The 24,895-nt window shown below is 51.1% G+C and overlaps 4 protein-coding genes across 4 annotated transcripts; 2 read left to right on the forward strand and 2 right to left on the reverse strand.

Moving 5' to 3' along the window:
* Positions 1 to 3: 3 nt before the first annotated feature.
* Positions 4 to 1,681, forward strand: LOC127603356 (translational activator of cytochrome c oxidase 1). The gene is made up of 5 exons (XM_052069527.1): positions 4 to 432; positions 495 to 601; positions 751 to 884; positions 1,146 to 1,311; positions 1,422 to 1,681. The coding sequence occupies exons 1-5, from the start codon at positions 219 to 221 to the stop codon at positions 1,629 to 1,631; spliced, it is 831 nt and encodes a 276-aa protein (XP_051925487.1). The 5' UTR covers positions 4 to 218; the 3' UTR covers positions 1,632 to 1,681.
* A 758-nt stretch (positions 1,682 to 2,439) lies between these two features.
* On the forward strand, positions 2,440 to 6,928 carry LOC127604887 (potassium voltage-gated channel subfamily H member 6-like). The gene is made up of 11 exons (XM_052072262.1): positions 2,440 to 2,844; positions 3,650 to 4,042; positions 4,116 to 4,518; positions 4,623 to 4,822; positions 4,903 to 5,155; positions 5,224 to 5,417; positions 5,481 to 5,577; positions 5,646 to 5,849; positions 5,997 to 6,177; positions 6,287 to 6,491; positions 6,582 to 6,928. The coding sequence occupies exons 1-11, from the start codon at positions 2,620 to 2,622 to the stop codon at positions 6,846 to 6,848; spliced, it is 2,622 nt and encodes an 873-aa protein (XP_051928222.1). The 5' UTR covers positions 2,440 to 2,619; the 3' UTR covers positions 6,849 to 6,928.
* Positions 6,929 to 8,029: 1,101 nt separating this feature from the next.
* erbb2 (erb-b2 receptor tyrosine kinase 2) lies at positions 8,030 to 19,063 on the reverse strand. Its single transcript, XM_052072261.1, has 26 exons — positions 18,765 to 19,063; positions 16,061 to 16,212; positions 15,675 to 15,858; positions 15,435 to 15,575; positions 15,288 to 15,353; positions 15,088 to 15,203; positions 14,865 to 15,006; positions 14,647 to 14,775; positions 14,372 to 14,513; positions 13,787 to 13,860; positions 13,599 to 13,689; positions 12,842 to 13,044; positions 12,636 to 12,765; positions 12,448 to 12,538; positions 12,201 to 12,355; positions 12,081 to 12,128; positions 11,872 to 12,010; positions 11,358 to 11,579; positions 11,108 to 11,293; positions 10,878 to 11,033; positions 10,734 to 10,809; positions 10,518 to 10,664; positions 10,324 to 10,421; positions 10,073 to 10,249; positions 9,587 to 9,983; positions 8,030 to 9,091 (listed from the first exon to the last, which is right to left on the reverse strand). The coding sequence occupies exons 1-26, from the start codon at positions 18,835 to 18,837 to the stop codon at positions 8,751 to 8,753; spliced, it is 3,876 nt and encodes a 1,291-aa protein (XP_051928221.1). The 5' UTR covers positions 18,838 to 19,063; the 3' UTR covers positions 8,030 to 8,750.
* Positions 19,064 to 20,287: 1,224 nt separating this feature from the next.
* pgap3 (post-GPI attachment to proteins phospholipase 3) lies at positions 20,288 to 24,628 on the reverse strand. The gene is made up of 8 exons (XM_052072265.1): positions 24,154 to 24,628; positions 23,166 to 23,263; positions 22,887 to 23,039; positions 22,703 to 22,765; positions 22,455 to 22,516; positions 22,042 to 22,178; positions 21,735 to 21,939; positions 20,288 to 21,649 (listed from the first exon to the last, which is right to left on the reverse strand). The coding sequence occupies exons 1-8, from the start codon at positions 24,440 to 24,442 to the stop codon at positions 21,586 to 21,588; spliced, it is 1,071 nt and encodes a 356-aa protein (XP_051928225.1). The 5' UTR covers positions 24,443 to 24,628; the 3' UTR covers positions 20,288 to 21,585.
* Between the last annotated feature and the right edge of the window lie 267 nt (positions 24,629 to 24,895).

Genomic DNA, 24,895 nt, shown 5'->3' on the forward strand with positions numbered 1-24,895 from the left:
TGTAGTTCTCGCGTCATCACAACCCGGAAGATGACAGCTTCACAACAAGGACATTGTCACGTTGTCTAAAATAGTAAAGTATCGAACGCAAAGCGGTCTTACGGTATTCATTTAGATGAAATATTTAGCAGAGGGAAGCTGACAGCACGTTTGGTTGGAATTTTACCGCCATGTGACGTTCAAATCAGTGTAGCGTTGTGTGTATTTGCGTGAAGGGCATGGCGGGGCGCGTGTTGCTGGGGGCTATCCGGACCCTGCGATCCACAGAACGGGTTTGGAGGAGTCCTCCTGTCCGGGATGTGCACCCGAGCCACGCCTTGTGTGCAGGTCACAACAAGTGGTCCAAAGTCAAACACGTAAAAGGTCCTAAAGATGAGGCGAGGGGGCGAATGATAGCCAAATTTGTCATGATGATCAAGGTTGCTGTGAAAGGTGAGCATGAAATAAATCGCTTTTTAAGTCCGGTGTATCTGAGTGCTCCTTGCGCTTTGCAGAGGGTGGACCCAATCCAGACATGAACGTCAACTTAGCCCAACTCCTGGAGCAGTGCAGAAACAAGAACGTACCAAAAGCATCCATAGAGGCTGCGATCAAGAATGCTGTGCGTTCATCATTCAATTCCATTTCCTACACACTTATCCTCATTTAGGGTCCTGGGCAGATGTGGCATTGACATAAATGAGGCGTGGACATGTAATCGCACAACAGTGCATGATTAAGAACCTTTTTTTTTTGTGCTCCCATCAATAGGAAAAATCCAAGCCGGCATCGCGGCACATATTTGAAGCTCGGGGACCGGGTGGATGCCTTCTACTCATTGAAGTCCTAACCGATAACAGCTCGCGGAGCCAGCAGGATGTCCGAGAGGTCCTGAGTAGAAACGGGTCAGGCGGGCTTCCTTTTTCGCTCTGATTTTCCATCCAAAACACATTTATCTTGCTGCCACACTAAGAAAGGATTTACACAGCAGGTACAACTGCCCAATGACATCCCACTAAAAAGCTTTGCATCTGCCACAAGATGGCAGCAAAGTACTAATTTTGCCCGAATGGAAGAAGCAAAAACCTGAATTGTAGCGTAAACGCAACCCGACAACAAATTCCACGAGCCGCCTCAACCAGGTATGTTTATGCGTCGGCCCGCAGGGGGATGCTCTCGGAGGGCGCCCGCCACAGCTTCAGCAGGAAGGCTGTGGTGGTGGTACCTGGTCAGAACGTCACATCCGAGCGAGCGCTGGAGCTGGCCATCGAGGCCGGAGCACAGGACGTCCAAGAGACGCAGGACGAGGATGACGACGCGCCCCTCCTGCGGGTAAAACACAAACGTCACACACAGGAGACAAATGATGAGTTACTTTGAAGCCCAATTGAGGCTTAGTATTGTTTAAAAACGATGACACTCACAGTCGTCTCTTTTTCCAGTTCATTTGCGACAATGCGGATCTGCGGACGGTACGGGCGTCGCTGGAGGAGCTGGGGATGAAGGCGACGTTGTCGGACTCCCAATTTGTCCCTCGCGCACTCTCGCCTCTGGACCAGGAGCAGCTCGAGGCGGCCTCGGCGCTCATCGAAGCCCTTAGCGACTGTCCGGACGTGGTTCGCATCTGGGACAATATCCAGGCTCAGAGCTGAGAGGGTTTCTGGAGAGGTGGCACATTGTAAATAAAGACCTTTGGACAGTTGAGCTGGAACCTCCTTGATCAACTTTGGGCTCGAGAAGCAAGCGCTGTGAGTGGGATGACTGCATTTGTTTTTTTTTTCATCAGTAGAGAAACGGAATAGCTTCCAGATGAATAGCGTTCTCCATCACCTTTTAATTTCATTTAATCCATTTTTTTTTCAAGACTTAACCTCAAACTAAAACGTGAGGAAAACCACATTTCCTGTCCAAAATAAAAATGCAGTCGAAATAATAATCGCCCTATAAACGACCAAGATATAAATCCACCAGATTTCATTGCGGCCATTCATCTCAATGAGACAAAGATGGAGTTGGCCCACTTGTTCCCAGCGACTCATTTGATCCGGTCCATCAAGCAATTCAAACCATAAAATCGCACCGCAGAGGAGCCGATTTGAAAGCACACGTTCAACATCGAGCCAGCAAATGCTCATCCGACACCAATATTGGCTCGCTTATTGAATCGTGTTTTTCACTCAACCCGGAATTCATATTTCGTAGCAGGAAAACAACGGCCGTCGTCAAGTAGGAGACATTTGGAAAATGCAGCAATAAAGATCAAAAGAAGGTCAAAAGCAAAGGACCAATGTCACCGCGGATCATTTCCCTCCTCGCGGCGTTGTCATTTGTGCGGACGCCGCGCTCGATAGGATGACACATTAGCGCGACGCATGGCAACGTATTGAACACTTTCTGTACGTTAATCTGAAATTGTATATGTGTAGATATCGTAATATGCCAAGAGGGGAAGTGATTTCTGTGTTGACCAGTGACAGCCATCGATTTTCCCCTCACTTTGCGCCGGGGGCCGCAACGTGGCATCGATCGCTTTTCCAGCGTTGACGGAAGACATGCGAGCTGCGGGCCACACGTCACGCTCCGTGCCAGAGAGGAAGGAAGGTCCCACGCTGACATCGGCTCTCAACCGCGGAACCGTGAATGCCACGAGCGGGAAGAGGCCACATCCCCGAATCGTTGATGGGAAGAGGACCCGTCTCGCTGTCCATGTCCGACTTGAACCCCATCATCAAGTGCGGGGGAGCGGCCGGCAGGGGGGGCCCCCCCCCTGAACGCCGATCCCTCCCGGCGGCTCCCGGGATGGAGCTTCTCGGCCCCTCCAAGGTGAAGGATCGCGCTCCCAACGTCACAGAGAAGGTCACCCAGGTATGAGCGGGGGCGGAAAGGGATTTTGCAGGTTTTGGGGTTACCGCGTTTCTCTTTCTTTGATTCGAAAGTACGACGTTGATGACGGTCGTTGATGCGACCGCCAGTGGAAAAAAACAAGTCGTTTGTTGGGTGGCTGTTCCGGTTGCCAAACCAGAGTGGCCGCAGCTCAATTGAGTTGGCGCCCGAGGGCTCGGCATTCCGCATCACCGCCTCTCCGGGACGCCGGCTGCAAGCGCAGCTATTCAGGGGGGGGGGGGGGGGGGGGCGAGAACTTAGACGCATCCGATTTGAAAAGAGCCGAAAGACGAGACTTGCCCGCTATTTGCTCGCTGGGTTGCGGAAGTCGTCACGGGTCTTGTCCAGTTGAGATTAAAGTCCATGAAAAAAAGTCCACAAAAATCAAAAAGTCCTGCCGGCTGCAAGCGCAGCTATTCAGGGGGGGCGAGAACTTAGACGAATCCCATTTGAAAAGAGCCGAAAGATGAGACTCGCCCGCTATTTGCTCACTGGGTTGCGGAAGTCGTCACGGGTCTTGTCCAGTTGAGATTAAAGTCCATGAAAAAAAGTCCAAAAAAAATCAAAAAGTCCTGCCGGCTGCAAGTGCAGCTATTCAGGGGGTTGGGGTGGGGGGGCGAGAACTTAGACGCATCCCATTTGAAAAGAGCCGAAAGACGAGACTCGGCCGCTATTTGCTCGCTGGGTTGCGGAAGTCGTCACGGGTCTTGTCCAGTTGAGATTAAAGTCCATAAAAAAAAGTCCCAAAAAAATGAAAATGTCCTTTCCCGACGGGCGGGTGGGCCAGGTTCTTTCTCTGGAGTCCGACGTGCTGCCGGAACATAAACTCCAAGTGCCGGAGACGACTGGGTGGATCTTGCTCCACTACAGCCCCTTCAAGGCCTTCTGGGACTGGATCATCCTCCTGCTGGTCCTCTACACGGCGGTGTTGACGCCGTACTCGGCCACCTTCCTGCTGGACCAGCACGGCGACGCGCTCGACGTGGCCGACCTGCTGGTGGACGTGCTGTTCATCGTGGACATCGTCATCAATCTGCGCACCACCTACGTGGACCGCGACGACGAGGTGGTGACGCAACCCGGACGGATCGCCAAGCACTACGTCCGAGGGTGGTTCCTGATCGATCTGTTTGCGGCCGTGCCCTTTGACCTTCTCATTTTTCGGTCCGGTTCGGACGAGGTGAGATCCGCCGTCGCCGTCGTCGTCCCCGAATCGTCCCCGAATCAGCCGTGGCCCCCCCCCCCCCTCCCAGATGGTGACCTTGACGAGTCTGCTGAAAACGGCTCGCTTGCTCCGGTTGGTCCGCGTGGCCAGGAAGCTGGACCGCTACTCCGAGTACGGAGCCGCCGTTCTCTTCCTGCTCATGTGCACCTTTGTGCTCATCGCCCACTGGCTGGCCTGCATCTGGTACGCCATCGGCTTCGTGGAGCGGCCCTACACCGACACGGGTTGGCTGGACAATCTGGCCCAGCAACTCGGCAGGACGTACGACGACGACGACGACGACGACAACAACTCCGGCCCGTCCGTCAAAGACAAATACGTGACGGCTCTCTACTTCACCTTGAGCAGTCTGACCAGCGTCGGCTTTGGCAACGTCTCCCCCAACACCAACTCGGAGAAGATCTTCTCCATCTGCGTCATGGTCATTGGCTGTGAGTACATTTAAAAAAAAAACATTTTTCACTCGATGAAGGTTGGGAAACGCCGCTGGAACAAAGTTAGCATTAGCAACAGACTCACCGCGTCTCGCTCGCAGCTCTCATGTACGCCAGCATCTTCGGGAACGTGTCGGCCATCATCCAGCGGCTGTACTCCGGCACCGCCCGCTACCACACGCAGATGCTCCGCGTCAAAGAGTTCATCCGCTTCCATCAAATCCCCGTCGGCCTGCGCCAGCGACTGGAAGAATACTTCCAGCACGCCTGGTCCTACACAAACGGCATCGACATGAACGCTGTGAGTTCCGCGTGCTCGAACGCGACGCCGCTTCGGAATTACAGCCCGATGACCCGACCGGTCGTCCTCTCCCGCCGCAGGTGCTGAAGGGCTTCCCGGAGTCCTTGCAGGCGGACATCTGTTTGCACTTGAACCGATCCCTGCTGCAGACGTGCAAGGCTTTCCGCGGAGGCAGCCAGGCCTGCCTGCGGGCCTTGACGGCGAGGTTCAAGACGGTCCACGCGCCGCCGGGCGACGCCCTCATCCGCTGCGGCGACGTCCTGGACTCGCTTTTCTTCATTTCGCGGGGTTCCGTCCGGGTCATCAGGGATGACGTGGTGGTCGCCATACTAGGTAAAGCGGCGGGCCACGTCACGATGGGCGTATGGAATTGCGCAAAAGACTGAAAAGCTGTCTTGTAGAGAAGGACGACATCTTCGGTGAGCCGATCCACCTTTACGACCAGCCCGGCAGGTCCACTTCGGACGTGCTGACAATCACCTACTGTGACCTGCACCGCATTCCGAGAGACGACCTGCTGGAGGTTCTCGATATGTACCCCGGCTTTGCAGACAACTTTTGGAGGAACCTGGACGTGACCTTTGACCTCAGAGATGTAAGCTTGGAAATCGGTGGCGGGTTTTGGAAGAACGACCGACGGGACAAATTTTGTTGTCAGGCGGATCCAGCGGCGGCGCCGATATCAAGTGACGAGTCGGGGGACGACGGCCATTTCCGACACAAAATCCACTCTCTGGACTGCAGAATCAGACCGGGTGAGGCTTCTCGGCCGACTTCCTTTCACGCCAGCGTCACGTCTTCATATTTCATTGCCCTTCAACAGACGGAATGGACGACGAGGATTCTTATCCTCTCGGGTCCCGCCGGCATCGCTGGGAAGACGGATGGAGCTGCGGTTCCTCCCCATCTTCCCGGTCCGGCGAGGACTTGACAAAGAATCTCGCTCGGGGCACCGAAGAAGGCAGGCCGCCACCCTCGAGTGGCACTTTGGTGGGGAGGGAAGCGGCGTTGGAGGGCAGTCGTCAAGGTATCGCCGTTGGGTTCTCTCCGACCGAGCAAGTCCCAATTTGGGTCCCGTGACTCAAGTCTCAGCCAATAAGAGCCCCGAGAGGCCGAAAAGCACCCGCCAGTCAAGTGGAAGCAGCGCCCGTTGTTTTGCTTCCGATGTCCGCAGTTTCGTCTTTCAACGTTCCACAAATGTTGCACTACTGGACAGATCGCCGATCTCAAGGCTTCCCCGGTCCGGCCTGGCGATCGTCTTCGGTGCGCAACTGCCACCGTCCGCCGCCTTTCATCGAAGAGCGGCCCGGCGAGCTGGAGTCTCGACTGGAGCTTTTGCATTCGCAGCTAAACAGGTGAGTTGGAGAGCCCAGACGGGGGAGGGAAAGTGCCCCCCCCCCCATCCCCGGCTGTAGTTTGGCGATCACCGACCTTCGCTCGATGGTTCGTCTTTCACTTTGCCAGATTGGAGACCCGCATGACGGCCGACATCAACGTCATCCTCCGGCTTCTCCAGCGGCAGATGGCCCCGGTCCCTCCGGCTTACAGCGCCGTGTCTTCTCGGACGCTTCCGACCGCCTCGACGGGCCCGTACGGCGGCGGCACATCGGCGCTGCGTGCGATGTACCCCGTCGCCCGCTTGCAGAGAGACGACCCGTCACCCCGTCCGGTATGCCCAACGGTCACCATTCAACCCCGTCGACTCGTTTTTTCCCGAGGGGGCAAAAGGACTCACACATTTTCATCTGTGCCACTCTAGAGTTCCACCCACTCCGAAGAGAAGTCGGCGGCTGGCGGCGCCCCCAAAACGGAAATTCATGGCGGTTCAACGGCGCGACGGCCACAAGGCGCAAACCCCGGGGTGCGCACCTCCTCTCTCCGTTACCCGTCGCTGCCGGACAACCTGAACTTGACCTCGGGACTGCCTGAGACCCACAAACACCTCTCAGACCCAGCGCTGAGATCTGAATTACAGGGGGAAACAAACGGTCTGATTTGCCAAAGTCACTTGGAAAAAAAAACTTGATCAATCAGTTTGAATTTTAAAAACAAAAACGACAATCTACTGCAGCTCCACATACAAACACTAGATGGCAGCATTAATCACACCTAAGAATTGATCTAAATCCACATCTTTTTTTATTCATTCTATACACACAATATGCAAACAAATCCATGTACAATTGATTCTTTTCTTCACTAAGTATCGTGTGCGCTTACGGAGTTTCTCCACAGTCGACTGATCACAAAAATATTCACAATAACACATACGGACATTTACATTTGGGGCAACATGAAGTCAATTCTATTTGAATAATGATATCTATTTTTTTTCCTTGTCTGAAATGAGCTAGATTTTTTTGAGGTTGGGTGAATTTGTTTTTTCAAGACATAAATGTAAACACTCTGAAAGAGTGTTAGCATAACAATACAAAGTGTTTTCAACCCTAAACTGCATTTAAAAAGAGCTTACGTGTCACTGTGAGAGGCTGCCTTTTGTCAGAGGAATTATACAGAACCAGTTCACTGCGTGTGTCCATATACAGTATATACACACACACACACAATTTTTTAAAACAATTGTAGAAAAAACAAAAAAAACAGATTTCACAGAGGTTTATCTTTTAAAATGTTTAAAGTTAGCAATTTACAATGGATTAGCAGGCACTATAATACCCGGTATTTATAATATACAACCCGATTGTAGAAAATGGCTCACTTTTAAAACGCCGTACCAGAATGTACTCATTTGACTACTGGTAAGCTAAATTTTTGGGCAGCCGGTTTCTTCGATGATGTACATGATGTGGCGGCAACGTATTTTAGCGTATTTGGGTCGAAATGAGAGTGAAAACAATCAAACTTGAGGACCCGGGGACAATGTGTCCATTGAGTGCCTTTGACCTCCCTCTCGACACTTGGCGCTCGACACGAGGGGCAAGGAGGGCAGTGGATGATTAACTGGGATGCCGTTTTGTTTGCGCCGCCGGGAGGAATTTGAGCCATGCCCCGAGAACGTTGAGCGAGCGGCGGGAACGCGTGCGGCTTTGGTGTCAACAGGCACCAAAGAATGTGCCGTGGCTCTGCAAAAGTTGCGGTTGGCGCTTTAAAGTAAAAGCATGGGAGGCAAATTAGCAGTGCATTGAGAATATGCAAATTTTTGCAGTCTAGCAAAATCCCTGAAGAGTTCACAAAAAAAAAAAAAAATAAGGTCGTTGCTAGTATGACAAAGAAGCTGCAGACACACGCTAGTGTGGCACAAGGCCTCCGTCTTCAACAAACAGCGCCTCTTTCTTTCGGGAGAGCGCCAAGCCCGGCCAGATGGGCAGCACAGGGACCCCTCTGAGCGCCACAAAATCTCTTTGAGCGCATGGAAAAAAAAAAAAAAAAAAAAAAAAAAAACGCCGCCAGCATTTTGAATACGGTTAGCGGAATGCTAATCGTCGTCCTCAGTGCGCGGCGGCTTTAAAGTCAACCGTTTTCATGATGAAGAAGAAGCCCTCCCCCACGCCCACATTTTGTGTACTTTCAGGCTTCAAAAACTGAAAATTGCTACGTTGCGCAAATGCGGTATTGCCAATTGCCAAAAGGAAAAATCGCAGGAGAGTCTGACACAATCTTGCCATGTCAGGCTCGATTTGATATAGAAACCAAAAAAAAAAAAGAAGTCATTCAATTGTCCAGCCGAGTGAGATTGGATGAAAAAGTCCTCAGTTGTTGTTGGACGGTGAATTATTCACAGCTGAGTAAACTTGTTTTCCAAGAAAGGTCGGACAGCTCAGAGGAACATAAACGTCCCCGGGAACACCGGATGAATGTGATGAGTCACGCTGCTTCATGACCTTATAATTTGCTTCCACGCCGGCTCGCGCAATCTTGGCGCCATAAATATTGTCACCGACTTCCGTCACAAGCCTCCGCCCCGGTTTCATGCGTACCCGCTCCAGGTGTCCGCCAGTCCAAGGTATTCCGGATTCTCCGCCGTGGGGGTGACGAAGCCGTTGATTTGTCCGGGAATGTCCCGCTGCGGTTCCGCGGGGCCGTCCGGCGCCGCCGTGGCCCCGGCGACGGCTCTGGCTTTGGCCACCAGGTCCAGGTAGTAAGGGTTGTCAAAGGCGGGCGAGGTGGAGGGGACCAAGTACCTGGCGTTCTCCACGCTGTGGCCCGACGTCAAGCCGTTTGCGAGACGCCTGTCCACTTTGGAGATTTTCCGAGGGAGGGTGTTGGGTCGCTGCGGCCTGGCCTCGTGGACGTCCTGATTGACGTACTCTGAACGGGGCACACATCGATCGATACTGTTGCCGTGTCCTCGTGTTATCACTTATTGGTACGCGTGATCATCCCCGATCGATCGACGCTCTTCAATCGTCTGAGCGGCGTTTGTCTCCCCCCACAACCCCCCCTTTTTTTTTCTTTTACAATAAATGGATGGCAGGAATGCTTTTGTGTTGAAGGAACTGGGAGGGCGGGGCACGTTGTATTGCACTTTTTAAACTGCTTAGTCTGCTCATTGTTTCTCTAATGGCTCGGAGCCCTTTGACAAATACTTTGGGAAGTCGGGGTGGGGGGGGGGGGGGCTTTTTTGTGCTCATTCTAAGAGTGTGCCAAAGCCCCGAAATAGGAAAGTAGCAATTGGTGTTAAGGAGGTATGTTAAAGTGATACCAGGTGGTAACTTTACACTTTGTTTTGTTTTTGGGGGTGGGGGGGGGGGGATTTCGAAACAAACAAAATCAAGGTGAAATGAAATTTGAAGTGACACCCACCTGGCAAGACGTGGTTGTGCTGATAGACGTGACTTCTCCTGGGCAGCGAGTGATGAAGATGAGGAGGAGGATGAAGGAAGCCGTCAGGCCCGTCCGCCTCCAGCTCGCCCTGACTCCCGTAGGTGGGGTCCTCGCAGTAGCGCCCGGGGCTGGCCGGGGGCAGCGCGGCGTCGTCCGGGGCCGCCTCCGCGAAGACCGAGTCCAGGAAGACCGAGTCGGACCGGCCGCCGGCGGAGGGGCTGCGGGCCGGCGTCGGGTAGTGGGGGGTCCAGGCGCCGTTGGAGGCGCCGGCTCCTGTTGCTAGGCCGGGGTAGTGGCCGCGGCCCAGGGCGCTCAGGGAGGAGTACGAGCTGCGAGGGGCCACGGGGGGGTCGGCGTCCAGGCCCCGCTCTCTGCTCTGCACGCCGTCAGACAAAGAAGAGCGTGAGGAACTCCAGCGTGGAGGCTTGGACAATCAAACGGACGCGGAGTTGCTACGGCACCGACCCTGCACGGCCCGTCGGACTCGGCCCCGTCCCCCTGAGCCCTGGGATAGAGGTTGGCTTGAGGCACCAGATACTTCTCGGCATCCAGCAGCTCCCTCATATTGTTGCCGTCCTCCTCCAGGAGCATGCGGAAGAACTGGCTGTCCACCGGGCTGGACATGCTCATCTGCTCGTCGTTCTGCCAACGCCTTCCTTTTAGTCAACGGACGCGTTTTGTCGCCCGCGCAATATCCTCCCCCCCCCCGCGCTCACCTGAATGACGACATAGCGAGGCGGGTCCCTGGCCATGGTGGAAAAATCATTCACCAGATCTTTAAATTTCGGGCGGCTGTCCGGGTCGATCATCCAACCTTGCGTTCACAAAGACACGCGAGATGATTCATCCGAGCGCATGAGTGGGCGGGGTCATATTAAAAAAAATAAATAAAAATAAAAAAAATACAAACATTTGACCATGATCATGTAGACGTCGATGGTGCAAATGAGGGGCTGCGGCAGGCGCTCGCCGCCTTCCAGCACGTCGGGGATGTCTCTGGCCGGGATCATGTCGTAGGGTTTGGCGCCGAACGTCATCAGCTCCCACACCGTCACTCCTGAGGCGCAAAAAAACCAGGAAGGTGTCGACGCAATGCCACCACGCCAACGCGACTCCGACAACTCACCGTAGCTCCACACGTCGCTTTGATGCGTGAACTTCCTGTGGAGGATGGACTCCAGCGCCATCCATTTAATCGGAACCTGAAAGCGGAGATGCGGCGGGATATAAGCCAAACAAAAAACAAAACTGCTCCGGCGCAAGGCGTTACCTTCCCGCCATCGGCGTGATATTCCGTCTCGTCGATATCGAGCAAGCGCGCCAAACCGAAGTCTGTGATCTTGACGTGGTTGGGGTTTTTCACCAGGACGTTGCGGGCCGCCAAATCTCTGTGGACCAGGCGCACCTCCTCCAGGTAGTTCATCCCCTACGCGGACGCCATTGAAAAATTCACACGTTCAAATCGATGGATGGAATCGCGTCAAAAGCGACGGGACGCACCTTGGCGATCTGGACACACCAGTTGAGGAGGAACTGGGAGCCGATGCAATCCTTGTTCTCACGGACGTAGTCCAGGAGGCAACCGTACGGCATGAGCTGAGTGACCAGCTGCACCGTGGAGGTCAAACAAATGCCCAGCAGGCGACACACGTAAGGACTGGCCACCCCCGCCATCACGTAGGCTTCCTGGAAAACAAAGACCTTTCTTTTTGGAGCCCATTTTCCTCACCCCCGACCCTGAAAAACTCACGTCGAGGATCTCTTTGTTGGCTTTCGGCGAGGTGTTCTCCCGTAAAACCTTGATGGCCACCGGTATCTTCACGTTTTCTCCGTCGGGAGTCCACACGCCCTTGTAAACGGTCCCGAAAGCCCCGGCGCCGAGCACCCGCAGCTTTTTCAACTCGGTTTCCTTCAGGATGCGCATCTGAGCCTGGTTGGGCGAGGCCCCGCTGGGCGTCAGGGGTTCCACCAGCTGCGGAAGAAAATAAATCAAATTAAAATTAAAATTAAAATTAGAGATTAAAAAAATAAAATAAATAAAAATAAAACAAATAAATAGAAATAAAAATAAATAAAAATAAAAATAGAAATTAAAAAAATCTAAATCTAAATCTAAATAAAAATAAACAAACATAAAAATACAGATAAAAAAATATAAAAATAAATAGAAATAAAAATAAAAATTAAAAAAAAAAATAAAATAAAATAAAAGTAAAAATAAAAATAAACGACAGTGGCTGAGCGCGCTGGGCTCCCGCGCCCACCTCGTGTTCCTGCAGGATCCTCCTCAAGGTCTCCTTCTTTTTCAGCTTCTTTTGTCTCCTCAGGTAGAACACCAGCAGAGCGAAGAGGATGAAGAAGAGCACCACGCCACCCACGGCGGCCGCGATGGTCGTGCCCGGTCTAACAACAGCGAGAGAGAGCGTTTGAGAAAGGATTTCTCTCTCTCGCGCCTTTGCAAATGACCTTTTACCCTGTCTTGGGATGGATCGGACAGCCTCTGTCATCCATCTGAGTGCAGCTGAGAGAAAAAGTGAACAGCCAGTCAAGACGGTCACCTCGGCTTCGTTTTCGCGTTCGCGCGTCCACTCACGACAGGGTGCAGTTGGTGTTGCAGGGCAGACAGTGTCCGCTGGCGTTGCTGTACTTCCACACCGTCTGCTGGTCCTCCTTGACGCCGCTGGGGCAGTGCTCCACGCACGACTCGCCGTCCTGGAAGTTCTGGCACTCAACGCACTGCTCGGCGCCCTGCGCACACGCAAAGCCCGCCCGCCTCTTACTCTTCTTTCCAATTTCGTCACTGCACACTCTCTCTCTCTCTCTCTCCGCTGAGGTCTTACCGGGCCGTGGCAGGTGACGGAGCCGTTGAGGGGGCGACACTGCGCGTGACAGGCCGCGCACAAGAATCCATCGGCGTATTCACGTACGGGGCTGCAAGACAAATCATGAATCGCGCCGAGGCGACAGGGAGTTGGGCTCTGACTCTCCTTGACGAGACGGCGGCCGGGCGGACGTGAAGGAAGCTCACCCGTGGTGGAGGTCACACCGCTCAACGCACTCGGTGCCGCGCCGGAAAGTCTTGCAGGACACGCACTGGCCGGGCCCCGGCCCCCAACAGCCGCCCTCGCACAGCGGGTGACAAACGTGCCCCTGCGCCTCTGAAAAATAAAAATAAATTCATTGGCGACGGCGCCGTTCTCACGCTCGGCGGGACAAACGCCTCGGTTGACCCACCGCAGACTCGGGGCTCTCGGTTGCGGTTGACGATGTAGTGGGGCCCTTGGGTGGGATGGAGGAGGCCGCCCCAGGGCAACGAATCCGTGTAGCACAGCTGCGAGTTGTTGTGCAACAGGATCAGACCGCCGCTGATGCTGCGCAGCGAACGCAGGCCCAGGGAACGGATGCCCAGGTTCTGAACGGCCAAGGAAAACACTCCCCTGATAAAAGAGAGAGACACAACTCCACCGTCTCATTCCCGTTCATAAAAAAAAAAAAAAACATTGACAGACGCGGTCAAACGTGAAAATGACGCTCATAGAAAACAAGGCAATAAAAAAAAATCTTTGCGGATCTCACTCGCTAATTATTTACAGGTGCCGTTGACCTAGTTTGAACGCGTTGTGGTCGTCCTGTTAGCCGGTTAGCGCAGCTGGCTTAGCTAATCATTAGCTTTTATCGCCCTGAAAGCGTTTTGACGGAAACGGAGAGCGCAGGATTTTTTTTTTTTTGTAACTAGCACATCTTTATTATTTCAACCACACATAGGACCATACAAATCTGAGAGCGCGGGTTTTCAAAAGAAAGGAAGACAATTCAAAAAGTGAATGTACACTTTTTGTAAATAGTGTAAAAAATAAAGGACATCTTAATACGCCATCCATTGCCCTTTTTAATGACTTGACTCGTTTTAATTTGCCCCCCCTTGCTGATTTTTGCCCATTTGTTTGCCAAAGCGCAGCTCAACATCTGCGTATTATTCACAAAGTCTCACTTGTAGAGCATCCTGCCTCGGATCACCCGCAGGTTCTCAAACACCGACAGGTCGCTCCAGTCTTCCGGCCAGGCGTCGATGTACAAATAACCTGAAAAACGTTATGAGACGCACGGCGGACAGGACAGATTGTCAGCGGACAAACTTCTATCGGAGACCCTTTGCTTTGTTTGGAAAGGCGGCGGTACCTGTAATCTCCTCCAGGTTCTTGAAGGCCCTCAGTTGCTGGAGAGTCAGGCCGGATGTGTTGCTCGCGGGGTCCCTAAACAGCCACGAGAGACGTCACAATGGCCGCCAATAAATTAGACTCGCCAATTGGAAGAAAGTGCAGATTGTTTGGAGAAATCTCAATCGCATGACTGCGATTTTCATACATTCATCTTCCGTACCGCCTGATCCTCACTAGGGTCGCGGGGGGTGCTGGAGCCCATCCCAGCCGTCTCCGGGCAGTAGGCGGGGGGACACCCTGAATCGGTTGCCAGCCAATCGCAGGGCACAGAGACGAACAACCACTCACACTCACACCTAGGGACAATTTGGAGTGTTCAATCAGCCTGCCACGCATGTTTTTGGAATGTGGGAGGAAACCGGAGCACCCGGAGAAAACCCACGCAGGCCCGGGGAGAACATGCAAACTCCACACAGGGAGGCCGGAGCTGGAATCGAACCCGGTACCTCTGCACTGTGAAGCCCACGTGCTAACCACTGGACTACCGGGCCGCCTCTCTAAAATATTGTGTCGTAAAAAAAAAAAAAAAAGAAGAAGAACTTACACAATGAAGCTCTGAGGGAGGAAGGCCAAACTCCCAAAAATCTTCTTACAAGCACTGAATTGTTCCACGTTAGAAGAGGTTACCATGGCGACGGCGTGGTTGTCCATGACGCCAAGGTTGTCCATCCCCAGGCCATAACACACTGGGAGTTAAAGTCACAACACGGCATGGGCAAAATGATTAGGACCCCCCCCCCCCCCTCCGTTTATCTTGAAAGTCATGAAGCGGAACTCGGCGCTGAATCCAAACATGGCCGTTGAGGCCGAAGCACGCACCTTTTGGACATTCCCCTTCACACTTTTCACATTTCTGCGTCTCGTCGCCATCGGGATTGGAGATGATCACCTCCTGGTTGGCTTTGGGGCAAATGAGCGTGCAGGCCACGTCCATAGCCAGGTAATTATCTAACGAGGACGAGGAGGACGATCGTTAGTCACCGGCGGCGATAAGCGGCTGACTTCCCGTATCGGTGGCCTCCAAAGTCTCTTCTCACATGGACACGTCTTGACGCAGGTGGCCCCGAAGTTGAACTTTTTGTCCGGGTTGGGCTTGGTCTGAAAGGTGACCGGGTCGTAGATGGTCGGCGGCGGGCAGTTGTCCTTACACACGCCGCTGTCGTTGAAGTGGCGGCACGCCTGCGGGGGCAAAAGTCGCGGAAACTAAAAAAAAAATGAAGCGTTTTTTTTTCGAATGAAGAATCCGAAGGGGCAATTTACCAGACAGTCGGAGTCTTTGGGTCCCGTGCATCCGGCGGCGCACTGCATGTGACAGCAGTCGTTGGGCAGGGGGCCTTTGCAGCGCTGGCAGCCTGACGCGCAGCTGATGCGCGTCACTGTGTTGGGAGGGGGGGAGGAGGGGGGGGGCATTTAAGTGGTGCGCCGGTGATGAAATGAGCGACGGTGTGAACGTCACCCACGGGTTTGGCAATCCTGTGCGGTTTCTCCCCAACAGCTGTTCCGGCACGCCGCGGAGCAACTGGGACCTGGATCAGAAAAACAAACAAACAAACAAATTTTAAAAATCCAAATATGAAGTCATCTGGATGGTTCCATCGAGCGCTCACAGTTGGACGCTCGGGGCTGCAGTCTGTGCGGCCCGGCGTGGACGTTCTGCTCATCCAAGGTGTCCCTCCACACAATGTTCTGCGGATCCGGGAAGCAAAGCTGCGGGTTTCCCCAAATATAGACCCCGCCCAAAAGGATCTCTGCGGGAGGGGGGGGGGGGGGGGGGGGAGTCGTCACCGCGGGAGCTCAGAAAACCATTTCATCAAGTCATTGATGATGTCGTTGAGATTCGGGCCAACCTGTTAGGCTCCGAAGACGAAGTGTCCGCAGTCCAGCGTGGGCGTCCCGAGCGTTGTCCTGCACCACCAGGGCATAGCTGGAATTGTACAGCTGGCTGCCTCGGATAATCCGCAGGTTGTCCAGAGGCACTAAACTCACGGAGACGTGAGCCACCAGCACGTAGCCTTGCACCTCCACAATGCCCTGTCAAACGAAAAACATCAAATGGGGACGGTGACGCGCTACCGAGGCAACTGCAACCTTGCGAGGGGCTTCCTCCGGGTTTTTCTTCTAAGCCCACCGCAGTCAAAATATCCAACGCATATAAGTCGAGCCACGTCAGAGTGACTTTCACATTGCAATCCTCCATTTTGCTCTCAAAGAGGATAGAAAAGAAAGGAAAGACCTGTAGGAAGGAGAGGTCCGGCTTCCCGTGAAGGTGCGTGATCTCCAGGTTGCCGTGGACGACCTGGCAGCCGCTGTAAAGAAGCCTCAAGGTCTCAAAGTGGTTTTCCAAGCTGGAGGGCAGGGCCAGCTTCATGTCCGTGCCGAGGCACACTGCATCGCACGCAAAGACGGATGATTGTTATTTCGTCAGGATTATTTTTAGTGTCATTTTGAAAATCTGATGTTCTCCAGGAAAATAAAATAAAATAAAAATACACCAGCGTGGTCACTTCAGAGTGTCTTGTTGTCAGCTGTCAGTGTCTATCAATAAATCTGACTTGAAAAGTCACGGTTGACATAGAAATAAAAACTCTACCTCAGCAATGTTTAAAAAAATAAAATAATATCAAATTTCAAAATGAAACGCGTTCAACTCCAAAGTGAAATACAACTCAACTCGACCCGGGCATGCATTCTATCACATACCAGCAGAGGGAGTACTTTGCGACGCACCGCATTCATTTGTTAACTTTCCCTCCAGTCTCGTCTGCCTTTCCAGTTGATCTATTCCTTTTTTTATGTGAGAAAGTGAAATACAAACCGCATTTCATTGCGGCAAGATCTATTTTTTTCCCCCCTAGAGAGGGCCACTACATTCGGGGGTCATACAATGTTGCAATCCACAGTGGGGCAATCCACAGTTGGCCCTCCTCTTCTTTTTTTCTTCTTGAGGTTATAAATGACTTCCTCTGGCATGCCGCCAACAGCCCCTCGACAGTCAACGCACTTTTCCTACTGTAGCCCCCCCCCCCCCCCCCCAGTGTCCCTCCTTCGGCAGACATGGTTTGAATGCCACACGGGGAACCAAGTCGCCGGGTTTAAATGTGCTGCGAGGATGGTCCCTTTGGAAGCCGACGGGAAGCCGGGGCCACTCGCTTTGACAGCAAATGGCGCAACACCGCGAGCCTGCCAAAAATACACCCCCCCCCCCCGGCCGTCACAGCTTGTGTCAGGTGTCGATTCCGACGCCTCGCTGCTTGAGCGCTGACATCATGGGCGAATGCTTCGACTTGACAAAACGGACAAACGATGCTACTTTGCAAGTTCATTATTTCACGCTTTCATCTATGATTTCTATTAATATTGAATGGCCTCAATAATTCGGTGAATTTTAAAGCCACACACACTCAAAGTCGCAGATGTCAACGTGCGGAACGCAAAAAGTGCACAACTCGCACCTCTTTCGATAGCTATTGTAACACAACGGGCTAAAATGGCTTCAATGACCGAGCATCGTTTGTTTCTACGGTTTGTGTTCGGCTTCCTCTTGAATCGTTTGCTCTTAAAGTGTCTCCAAGCAACGGCCGAGTGTCTGCCTACCCTTGACCGTCCCTGCGGCTTAAGACGTGATCTATTCCCACCCCTCCCTCCCCCCAATTCAATTTTACTGCTGCCACCTGTCCCTCGGCTCGTCTTCACCAAACTCATTTCACAGGAATGTCAGCACCCACATATTTGGAGAATGACACAGTCGCTCGGCGACACGTCACAATGGCGTCCGAAAACTCGGACCTGCTTGAGTCACCGTCCAAGTGTTGCTCAACAGACGAGACGAACAGGATCCGAGCAGCACCGCGGCCACGTACGCGTCGTCCTCGCTGCCTGTCGTGTTGAGATTAGCGTCACAAACGCGGCGACTGCTGTCACATTGTTGCTGGAGCAGCTGCGTTTGGCTACATTGATGCTCAATATTGATTGACAGCAAGGCGCAAAAGTGCACCGACCTGTTCCCGCCAACAATGCGGATTTGTTTACCTGCGGCAAGCGGCTGCGTCACGGTACGTCGTGTGCCATATCATGGCCCTTGCGAACGATTCCTGCTCAGCTGTGGAGTTACACGACTCTTTTTTTACTCCCAAACAGTAAAGGGCAACTGCGGGATGAATCGGTGCTATTCATGCCGGGATGAACGAGGGTCGTATTGACCCCTTCTAAAAAGAGGCCTTTCAGTCACGTTGATCTTCATATGCTGACCTCAAAACAAAAAAAAAAGCGTCTGCGTCCCTTGGCCAATCCGACCCTGCAACGGGACATTTCATTAGGAACCCCTGCACAGTCAAACGGGAGCCAATGCATTCGTGAAACTTAAAGAGTTGGATGTGTGCATTGAAAGCGTGCCCAGTGTGTCTCGCACATTGGCATGCACTCGGGCAGCAGACAAGACAAGTGGCTCTCTAATCAGACAACGTGCTCCTGTTTTAGGAACCGCTGGTGAATAATTGACATCGCAATGATCCTCGGTTGCACAATGCACCTCTTGTTGTTGTTATTCTTGTTTACATTCACGGCTAACTGGCTAACTAGCCGCCTGGCTGTTTGGTTGGTTGGCTGGCTGGCTGCACACGCCACAAGTTGCAAAGCAGGTTCTCAGATTTCTTCACCTGAACTTTTTTTTTAAACTACTCCTCGCGCTGTTTGTGCGTAGATGCGGTGTGTAAAGTAGAAACGCCTTTTTGGGAAGTTATTAGAGTTGGGAGTTGTGGGGAAAGCAACTTTTGGGGGCGACAGGTGTGATAATCAACGCGATACTTGGAAAGCTGTCACATTTAGACTTATTCGAAAGTTTCAAACGTACGGAATTCCGTGAGATTCTGTTCACTGCACACTAAACGGGGAGCGGACGTGGGTTCGCGGGTGCCGTTCGGTGCTGAAAAGTCACCTACCTTCCCTGGCCAGCGAGCCCGACCCTCGGAGCAGCACGGCCCCGAACAAGAGCAAACTTCTCACCGCCTCCATCTACGGACCGTCCCGGGGCGACGCTAGTCCATGCTCCCGACGTCCAGCCGTTTCCGCTCAGGCTTTTCTCATCCACGTTGAGGCAACTCGCCGGGATTGCTTCCTGATTTCTCGCCCCTCACACAATCTCGAACTTCCTCTGTGGAATTTCGTGCCTGTTAAGAGTAAAGCGTGTCTGCGCGCGGTCGACAGGGAGGCGCGCTCCCATGAAGGCCTGACAGGGGAGTGGCCCGACAACCCACTTCAGACTTTTGATTACTTAACCCTCTGCTGGATGAATGAATGATGAAATCCATCCCCCACCCCCCAAGCATTACCATATGTACACATAAAATAAAACAGAATACAGGAGAAGAACTCAAAGAAGCTACTTTGTTGCCTTTTTTTTTGCTTCAGTTCATGCCGCTCATTCTGGTGTGCACACAATGGCCACCTGAGGGCAGTACAACACAGACGTGCCGTACGTAAAGTGCAGTTAAGCGTCGTTATTCGACAAATAAATCATACAAATAATATTAAAGAATATATTCCTGGGAATGTCGTTAACACATTTTGTCTGTCTACATGTGATGTGGCAAGTTATAACTCCCACATAGACGAAGATGTTAGATGTAAACATTCTTTTTTTAAGTCCGTCTAGCCTACAGACTTTATGACAAAGATACTGTATGTGGTTGTTTTAAATACACAATGCATAATTATCTTTGTTTAGTGTTTAGTTTTACAGCAAACTTCCTCTTGAGGAGGCAAGAAACAGCTTGAAGACTCTTCTTTTCCAAGAATTATTCATGTTGCCATATTGACGTCATTGATGTCCCGTCCCGAAGGGGGCGCAAATTCCCCATAAAAATACCAACACTTAACAAATAAGACTGTAAAAATACCCGTTTTAAAACAAAAGGACATTTTAAAAATGTTTGGGGGCCCACACCTGCATTTACTCGTGGGCAATAACAAAGGTATACTTTAGTGTAGCACGACCAAAATAGAATATATTTGATTATTTCCAATGAATATTGTGTAAAGGACCACCACAAAGGTGCTTTGGCCCATTTCTCCCCTAAAAGACACCATTGTGTTTGTGCTCGATTCACGTTCTGCTTCCTGCTGATGTTTAAGAGCCGCAGACGTCACATGGAGACAAATTATTCACCAACCCCTTTCCTTTCACTTTTTCTCATGACCTTCACTCCATAGCTGCAAATCAGGCACAGCAGGAAGAAGAATAAAGTCCATTCATCCTTCTGTGCCCCCCCAGTGTCCCCACCCACAGGAGCCCGGGTCAGAGTCCAAAGCTAGTGCACAGATCTATCAGCCAACAGTTCAAGTGAAGTCACTTCCTGACAGATAGAAACGCACGTCTTAGCTTTGCTGAAGCCTTGGCGAATGGAGCCGGCGATGCAAAACTGTGTGATACATGTGCATTTTCGACACAACAAAACCACACGAGTGAGCGTCCTCCTTTATCGACAAAGAATCTTTTTATTTATTCTTTTTTTTTAATGTGCTTTTCTGTGTGAGGTGGACTGAGGCGTTGGGGGCAATGAAAAGGGACATAGTATGTTGACAAAGGAAGATAGGAAAAGCAATGCACTGACCACATACATGGTATGATGACAGCTTGGAGGGCAATGTGCTCATTTACAAGTATGAGGCAGAAATGATGCCAGAATGTGAATACCGGAAGAAGAATTAAATTCAAACCAACATTGCAACGCCACGGATTCCCCGGTGTGTTGTAATTTTCCTGATGACTTACTGACTTGTGTTTGAGCCATACCTGTTTGGTCAAATTTTACAAAGGTGTTGTAGTGAACATCTTTCAATTCAAGGTTACTTTTTTTTTTTAGTAGGAGGGGGATACAATTTTTGGGGGTTTGGTTTAGATTAAAAAATAATTATAATGGGATGGCAACCTAAAAAATTATCACGTATTAAATCACAACCTCAATATTGAGGGGGGGAGCGGGAATGGGGGAGGAGGAAATTTTCCAGCCCCATTTTCCACATGGGTGCATTTTGCGGGTGTATGCGCCATTCAGAGGGAATACTGCAGCAATGAAATCCATACAAAGGCCAACAGAATCATTACTCAATACTTTCAGAAATGCTTCTCATTGGTTCCTCACGCTAAAAAGGCAATCCAGGTGAATAAAATTATATCACTTCCATGATGCACGTCAAGCACATCCACTCTAGAGTGATTTAAAAAAAATAAAGCACCGTAAAGTAATTAAAAAAAATAAGAATTAAGGAAGTGGGTGATAGATAGAATAAAATAAAAAATGAACAAAAGCAGCAAAGGAGCCACCAGAGGCACAAAATAAAAAAAGAAAAATATACCGGTCAGCAAAAACAAACAATAACCTCCTCCCATTCTTTCTAGAACAATCCACCAAACGGCGGGGGGGCACCACTCTGCCACTTTCGACACAGGGGATGTTGACGCCCCCTATCAAAGGGAAGCATAAACTGCATTTGTGCTGAACTCAGATTTGGGGAAAGAAGTTCTTCAGTGGACCCAAAAAAATGTCGATTCTCAAATCTTTAACGATTTCACTTGTTTTTCAACAAGATGAATAAGGCAACTAAAAAGGAAATAAATAATTCGAATAAAACAATGTAAACAGATGTGCCTGATGGAAGGTGTCATGCAGGTCAGGCGGGAGGCGGGTCTACTTCTACGTCGAAGGCTTCGTCGGCCGCCGTCGGAGAGGTCCAGCGGCGTCGGCCAACAGGACTCCGCCCCTACTCCACTTTGACGCCCAGCTTCTCAGTGTTTAGCAAGTAGAGGCTGTCGTCGATCAGGAAACTGGATGGGAGGTCGCATACTCGTTTAAGACGGAAATAATTACGGCTGAGTCAAAACAAAAGCTTTCAAGGAGGCGGGGCCCCACCTGTAGAAAAGGAAGTGCACGGGGACGGTGCTCAGGTGCCAAATGGCGTGCGCGTCCAGGACCCACAAATAAGGCGGGAAGTCCAACAGCTCCAGCAGGGCCAGGGCGTGCATGAGCACTACCACCAGGCCACACTTCCACCAGTACGGCAGCGTCCGCCGGTTGCTCCAGCACCAGCAAAGCCACCACAGCAGGTTCACCATGCCTTCAAACGAGAGGCAAAATGGAATTCCTATCTGGCCGATAGCCGTGAAGCGCTTACCCAAGCGCCCGCCGGTTATCCCCTCTGGCCGAGCGTTTGTCATACCAAAGCAGGCGTTGGCAGCCATGTTGTAGCCGTAGTCGAACCTGACGAAGGTCAAGTAGGAGATGTGCGACGTGAAGGCCAAGATGAGCAGCACCCCCACGATGCTGGACACCCAAGGGTGCTTCAGGCCCAACGTTCTGCCCCCCCCCCAAAAAAAAAAAAAACAAAAGAAGGTACAAAAAGATACTGTGTTACAAACAGAGAAAAGCGCCACAGCGCCCCTCCCTGGGTGTTGCTATTTTATTGAAAGACTTTTCAGAACTTTGAAGGGGGGAAAAAAAGTAGGAGGATAAAAGCCACTGCTGTACTTTTCACTAGCAGGTTGTTCTTTGCATGTTTGTTTTTTTTTTTTCGGTCCAAATGAGGTGAGTTGGGAAATCAACATATATTCCACTGCTGATTACGGTAATTACCTCACACAGCACAAGTAAATGGAGTAGAGAATGACTGCAGTCGCACAGAAATAGTCCATTTTCTGTAAGAGAACACAAAGAAATTTGACTTGACCTCTCTGAACTGCACCTTTGGAAGAGGACATAAAATGCTGCCTTGACTTAAGCGATTTTTTTTTTGTTCTGACATATCTGGTGTCTTGACTCGCAACATTTAATGCTAACACAACTCACAACTCACAAATCCCTATCGCATTATGACACATTACCTCAGTGAGGAAGGTGTCACGGGTATGAAACACTGTGGACCAGAACCAGGCGTTGAGCGACACCTGCAAACACACAAGCACGCACACACACACACACACACACACACACACACCGCCATCCATTTTGAATACAAAATACAGCTTTCTCTGCGCCATTTTATACAACAGCGTCAACTTGCGAGACCAGAGAGAAGGCGTTAATGGTGTGGAACATGGGGCTCTGGCGTGGCACGGTGCTCCGGTAGCGCAACAGCATGAGAAGGCACGCCAGGCCGTTGAGGAGAGAGGCGAGGGCGGACGCCGGCTCCTCGAAGCACAGGAAGCGTGTAAACGGCCACTAAGAGACACATTACAAAAGAAATGTGTCAGAATGCAAAACGTTAAGACACCCGTCGTTGTGGCTATGTTTGGAAGAATTCAACCGTTTCGATGTGTTCCGGCTTAATCACAAAAGATTTTGAACCTTGCCGTGGAACTGTGGGACATTGTAGCCTCCAGCCTGGTAAAGACCCACAGTGGTCCACATGCACTCATAGCGACAGTCGTCACGACAAGTCCATCCTGACAAGACAAATGGGAACAACAGTTCAGCGCAGAAATGAGATCAAAGTAAAAACCTTTGTGGACAGTAAAATACACGTGGGAATATTTTGTCCGTTTTTGCGTCATTCTTGAAATCAGAAATTGGGATTGATCGCTTAACCTCGGTGGCAATGAACCTCGCAACAGACAACAACAAAAATTACGATGAAACCAGACAGGAATTCATGCTCCAATACACCACCTACATCACACCTTGCGTAACGAGAAAAACCTGCTTTTAACTCGTATAGCAGCACCATTAGGCCAAGAAATCCCATTGCAGTGTGGATTGGAAGGGACGTCCCAATTAAATGGCCACCTAGTTCAACAGTCATTTCCACTTGTTAAAGTCCAAATTGCACGATTCATTCATTCAATTGCTTGCCTCATTGGAGTGGAGTAAGCCTAAATATAAGGTATTTTGGGGAAACAACACAATACACTTGTCGTTCAAATAATCTTTCCCCATTCAAATGAATGGAAATGCCATCGGTGCCTTCCAGACATTGGCCACAAGACGGCAGTATAATCGTTATAAAGATACAAATGAAGAGTTTCACATCTAAGTGACTCTGTAAGAAGCACAAACCGTGATTTTGGGCAAACATCAAAGAATATATACCTGCTGAATGTATTGTTACGTTAAAAAAGATATTTGCAAGAATATCCCCAAAAGATCTGCGAATAAGTGAATCTACCGATGCGGGTGTCCACTGAATATGTGCCCCCAGTGCTAGATTTCTTTCTGTTGAGCCTGTACAGTTAATTGAGCTACAGTAGTATGACATGAGTTGGATTAAAAACGAAACACAAAAGCAACTGGCGGCCACGACGACAGCAACAACAACAACAACAACGTCACAGCTCACCTGTCAGCGCCATGTAATGCGGCTGGACTGTCTGGTACCACCACAACTGAGCTCCGGTGCAGTTGCTTTGGACACATTGCTTCACGCAATCTCGGTACACCGGCTCTTTGTCACCCTGGGAGCCCTCCGCGGTGGACGCCGACATCAGAAGCACCACGACGACAACCACCAATACCACCCAAGCCGTTCTGACAGATGTGAGGCGTGGGGGCAGCGGCGGGGCCATGGTGGTGGAGGGTCTCGGCGCGGCGGTGACACTCACGAAGGCACGATGGGGCGACAGCGGCATCGAGGAATTCCGGAGTCCACGGTCCACATTACCATGCTGCCATTTTCATGTGTGTGGTGACCAAGTGGATTTGAAGTGAAGATGGTCTCGTCCGGTAACCGCCAGTCAAATGACAACCCTCCCCACCATCCCCGGCATTGAAAACACGTCAAAAACCACGTGTAACTCTCCCTTCTGGTTGTTGTTTTCAAAGTAAAGGTTTTCGTTCGTCTGTTGCTTATCTTGTAATAACGTGGTTATGTCGTTGATCTAATTTCATACTTAATATGAAATTATGTACACATATTCATAGTGTTTTACTCTATAGGCTTTTTTTGAAACCTAGTAAGCGGCGGAATTGTTTTACTTTGAAGGGACATAGCATGTTGGTTTTGGTTCTTCGTTTCTTCGTATACATCACGTGGCTCAATGACTGACACCACAGATAAGGGACACTTGTCCCCACCAAAATCC

This window comes from Hippocampus zosterae, chromosome 7 (genome assembly GCF_025434085.1).
Source record: "Hippocampus zosterae strain Florida chromosome 7, ASM2543408v3, whole genome shotgun sequence".
NCBI classification, from domain to species: Eukaryota; Metazoa; Chordata; class Actinopteri; order Syngnathiformes; family Syngnathidae; genus Hippocampus; species Hippocampus zosterae.

Bases quoted from the DNA above. Each gene is read 5' to 3' on its own strand.
- pgap3 (XM_052072265.1), bottom strand. From the start codon at position 24,442: ATGCCGCTGTCGCCCCATCGTGCCTTCGTGAGTGTCACCGCCGCGCCG. The intron at 23,264-24,153 runs GTGAGCTGTGAC...TTGTCTTGTCAG, and splicing joins GCATTACATGGCGCTGACAG to GATGGACTTGTCGTGACGAC. The intron at 21,940-22,041 runs GTATGACAAACG...TCTCGTTTGAAG, and splicing joins GGCTGCCAACGCCTGCTTTG to GCATGGTGAACCTGCTGTGG.
- erbb2 (XM_052072261.1), bottom strand. From the start codon at position 18,837: ATGGAGGCGGTGAGAAGTTTGCTCTTGTTCGGGGCCGTGCTGCTCCGA. The intron at 15,007-15,087 runs GTAAATTGCCCC...TTGCCCCCGCAG, and splicing joins CCAAAGACTCCGACTGTCTG to GCGTGCCGCCACTTCAACGA. The intron at 14,776-14,864 runs GTGAGAAGAGAC...CGTCCTCGTTAG, and splicing joins CTGCGTCAAGACGTGTCCAT to ATAATTACCTGGCTATGGAC.
- LOC127604887 (XM_052072262.1), top strand. From the start codon at position 2,620: ATGCCACGAGCGGGAAGAGGCCACATCCCCGAATCGTTGATGGGAAGA. The intron at 4,043-4,115 runs GTGAGATCCGCC...CCCCCCTCCCAG, and splicing joins TTCGGTCCGGTTCGGACGAG to ATGGTGACCTTGACGAGTCT. The intron at 5,850-5,996 runs GTATCGCCGTTG...CGATGTCCGCAG, and splicing joins GTTGGAGGGCAGTCGTCAAG to TTTCGTCTTTCAACGTTCCA.
- LOC127603356 (XM_052069527.1), top strand. From the start codon at position 219: ATGGCGGGGCGCGTGTTGCTGGGGGCTATCCGGACCCTGCGATCCACA. The intron at 602-750 runs GTGCGTTCATCA...TCCCATCAATAG, and splicing joins AGGCTGCGATCAAGAATGCT to GAAAAATCCAAGCCGGCATC. The intron at 1,312-1,421 runs GTAAAACACAAA...CTCTTTTTCCAG, and splicing joins ACGACGCGCCCCTCCTGCGG to TTCATTTGCGACAATGCGGA.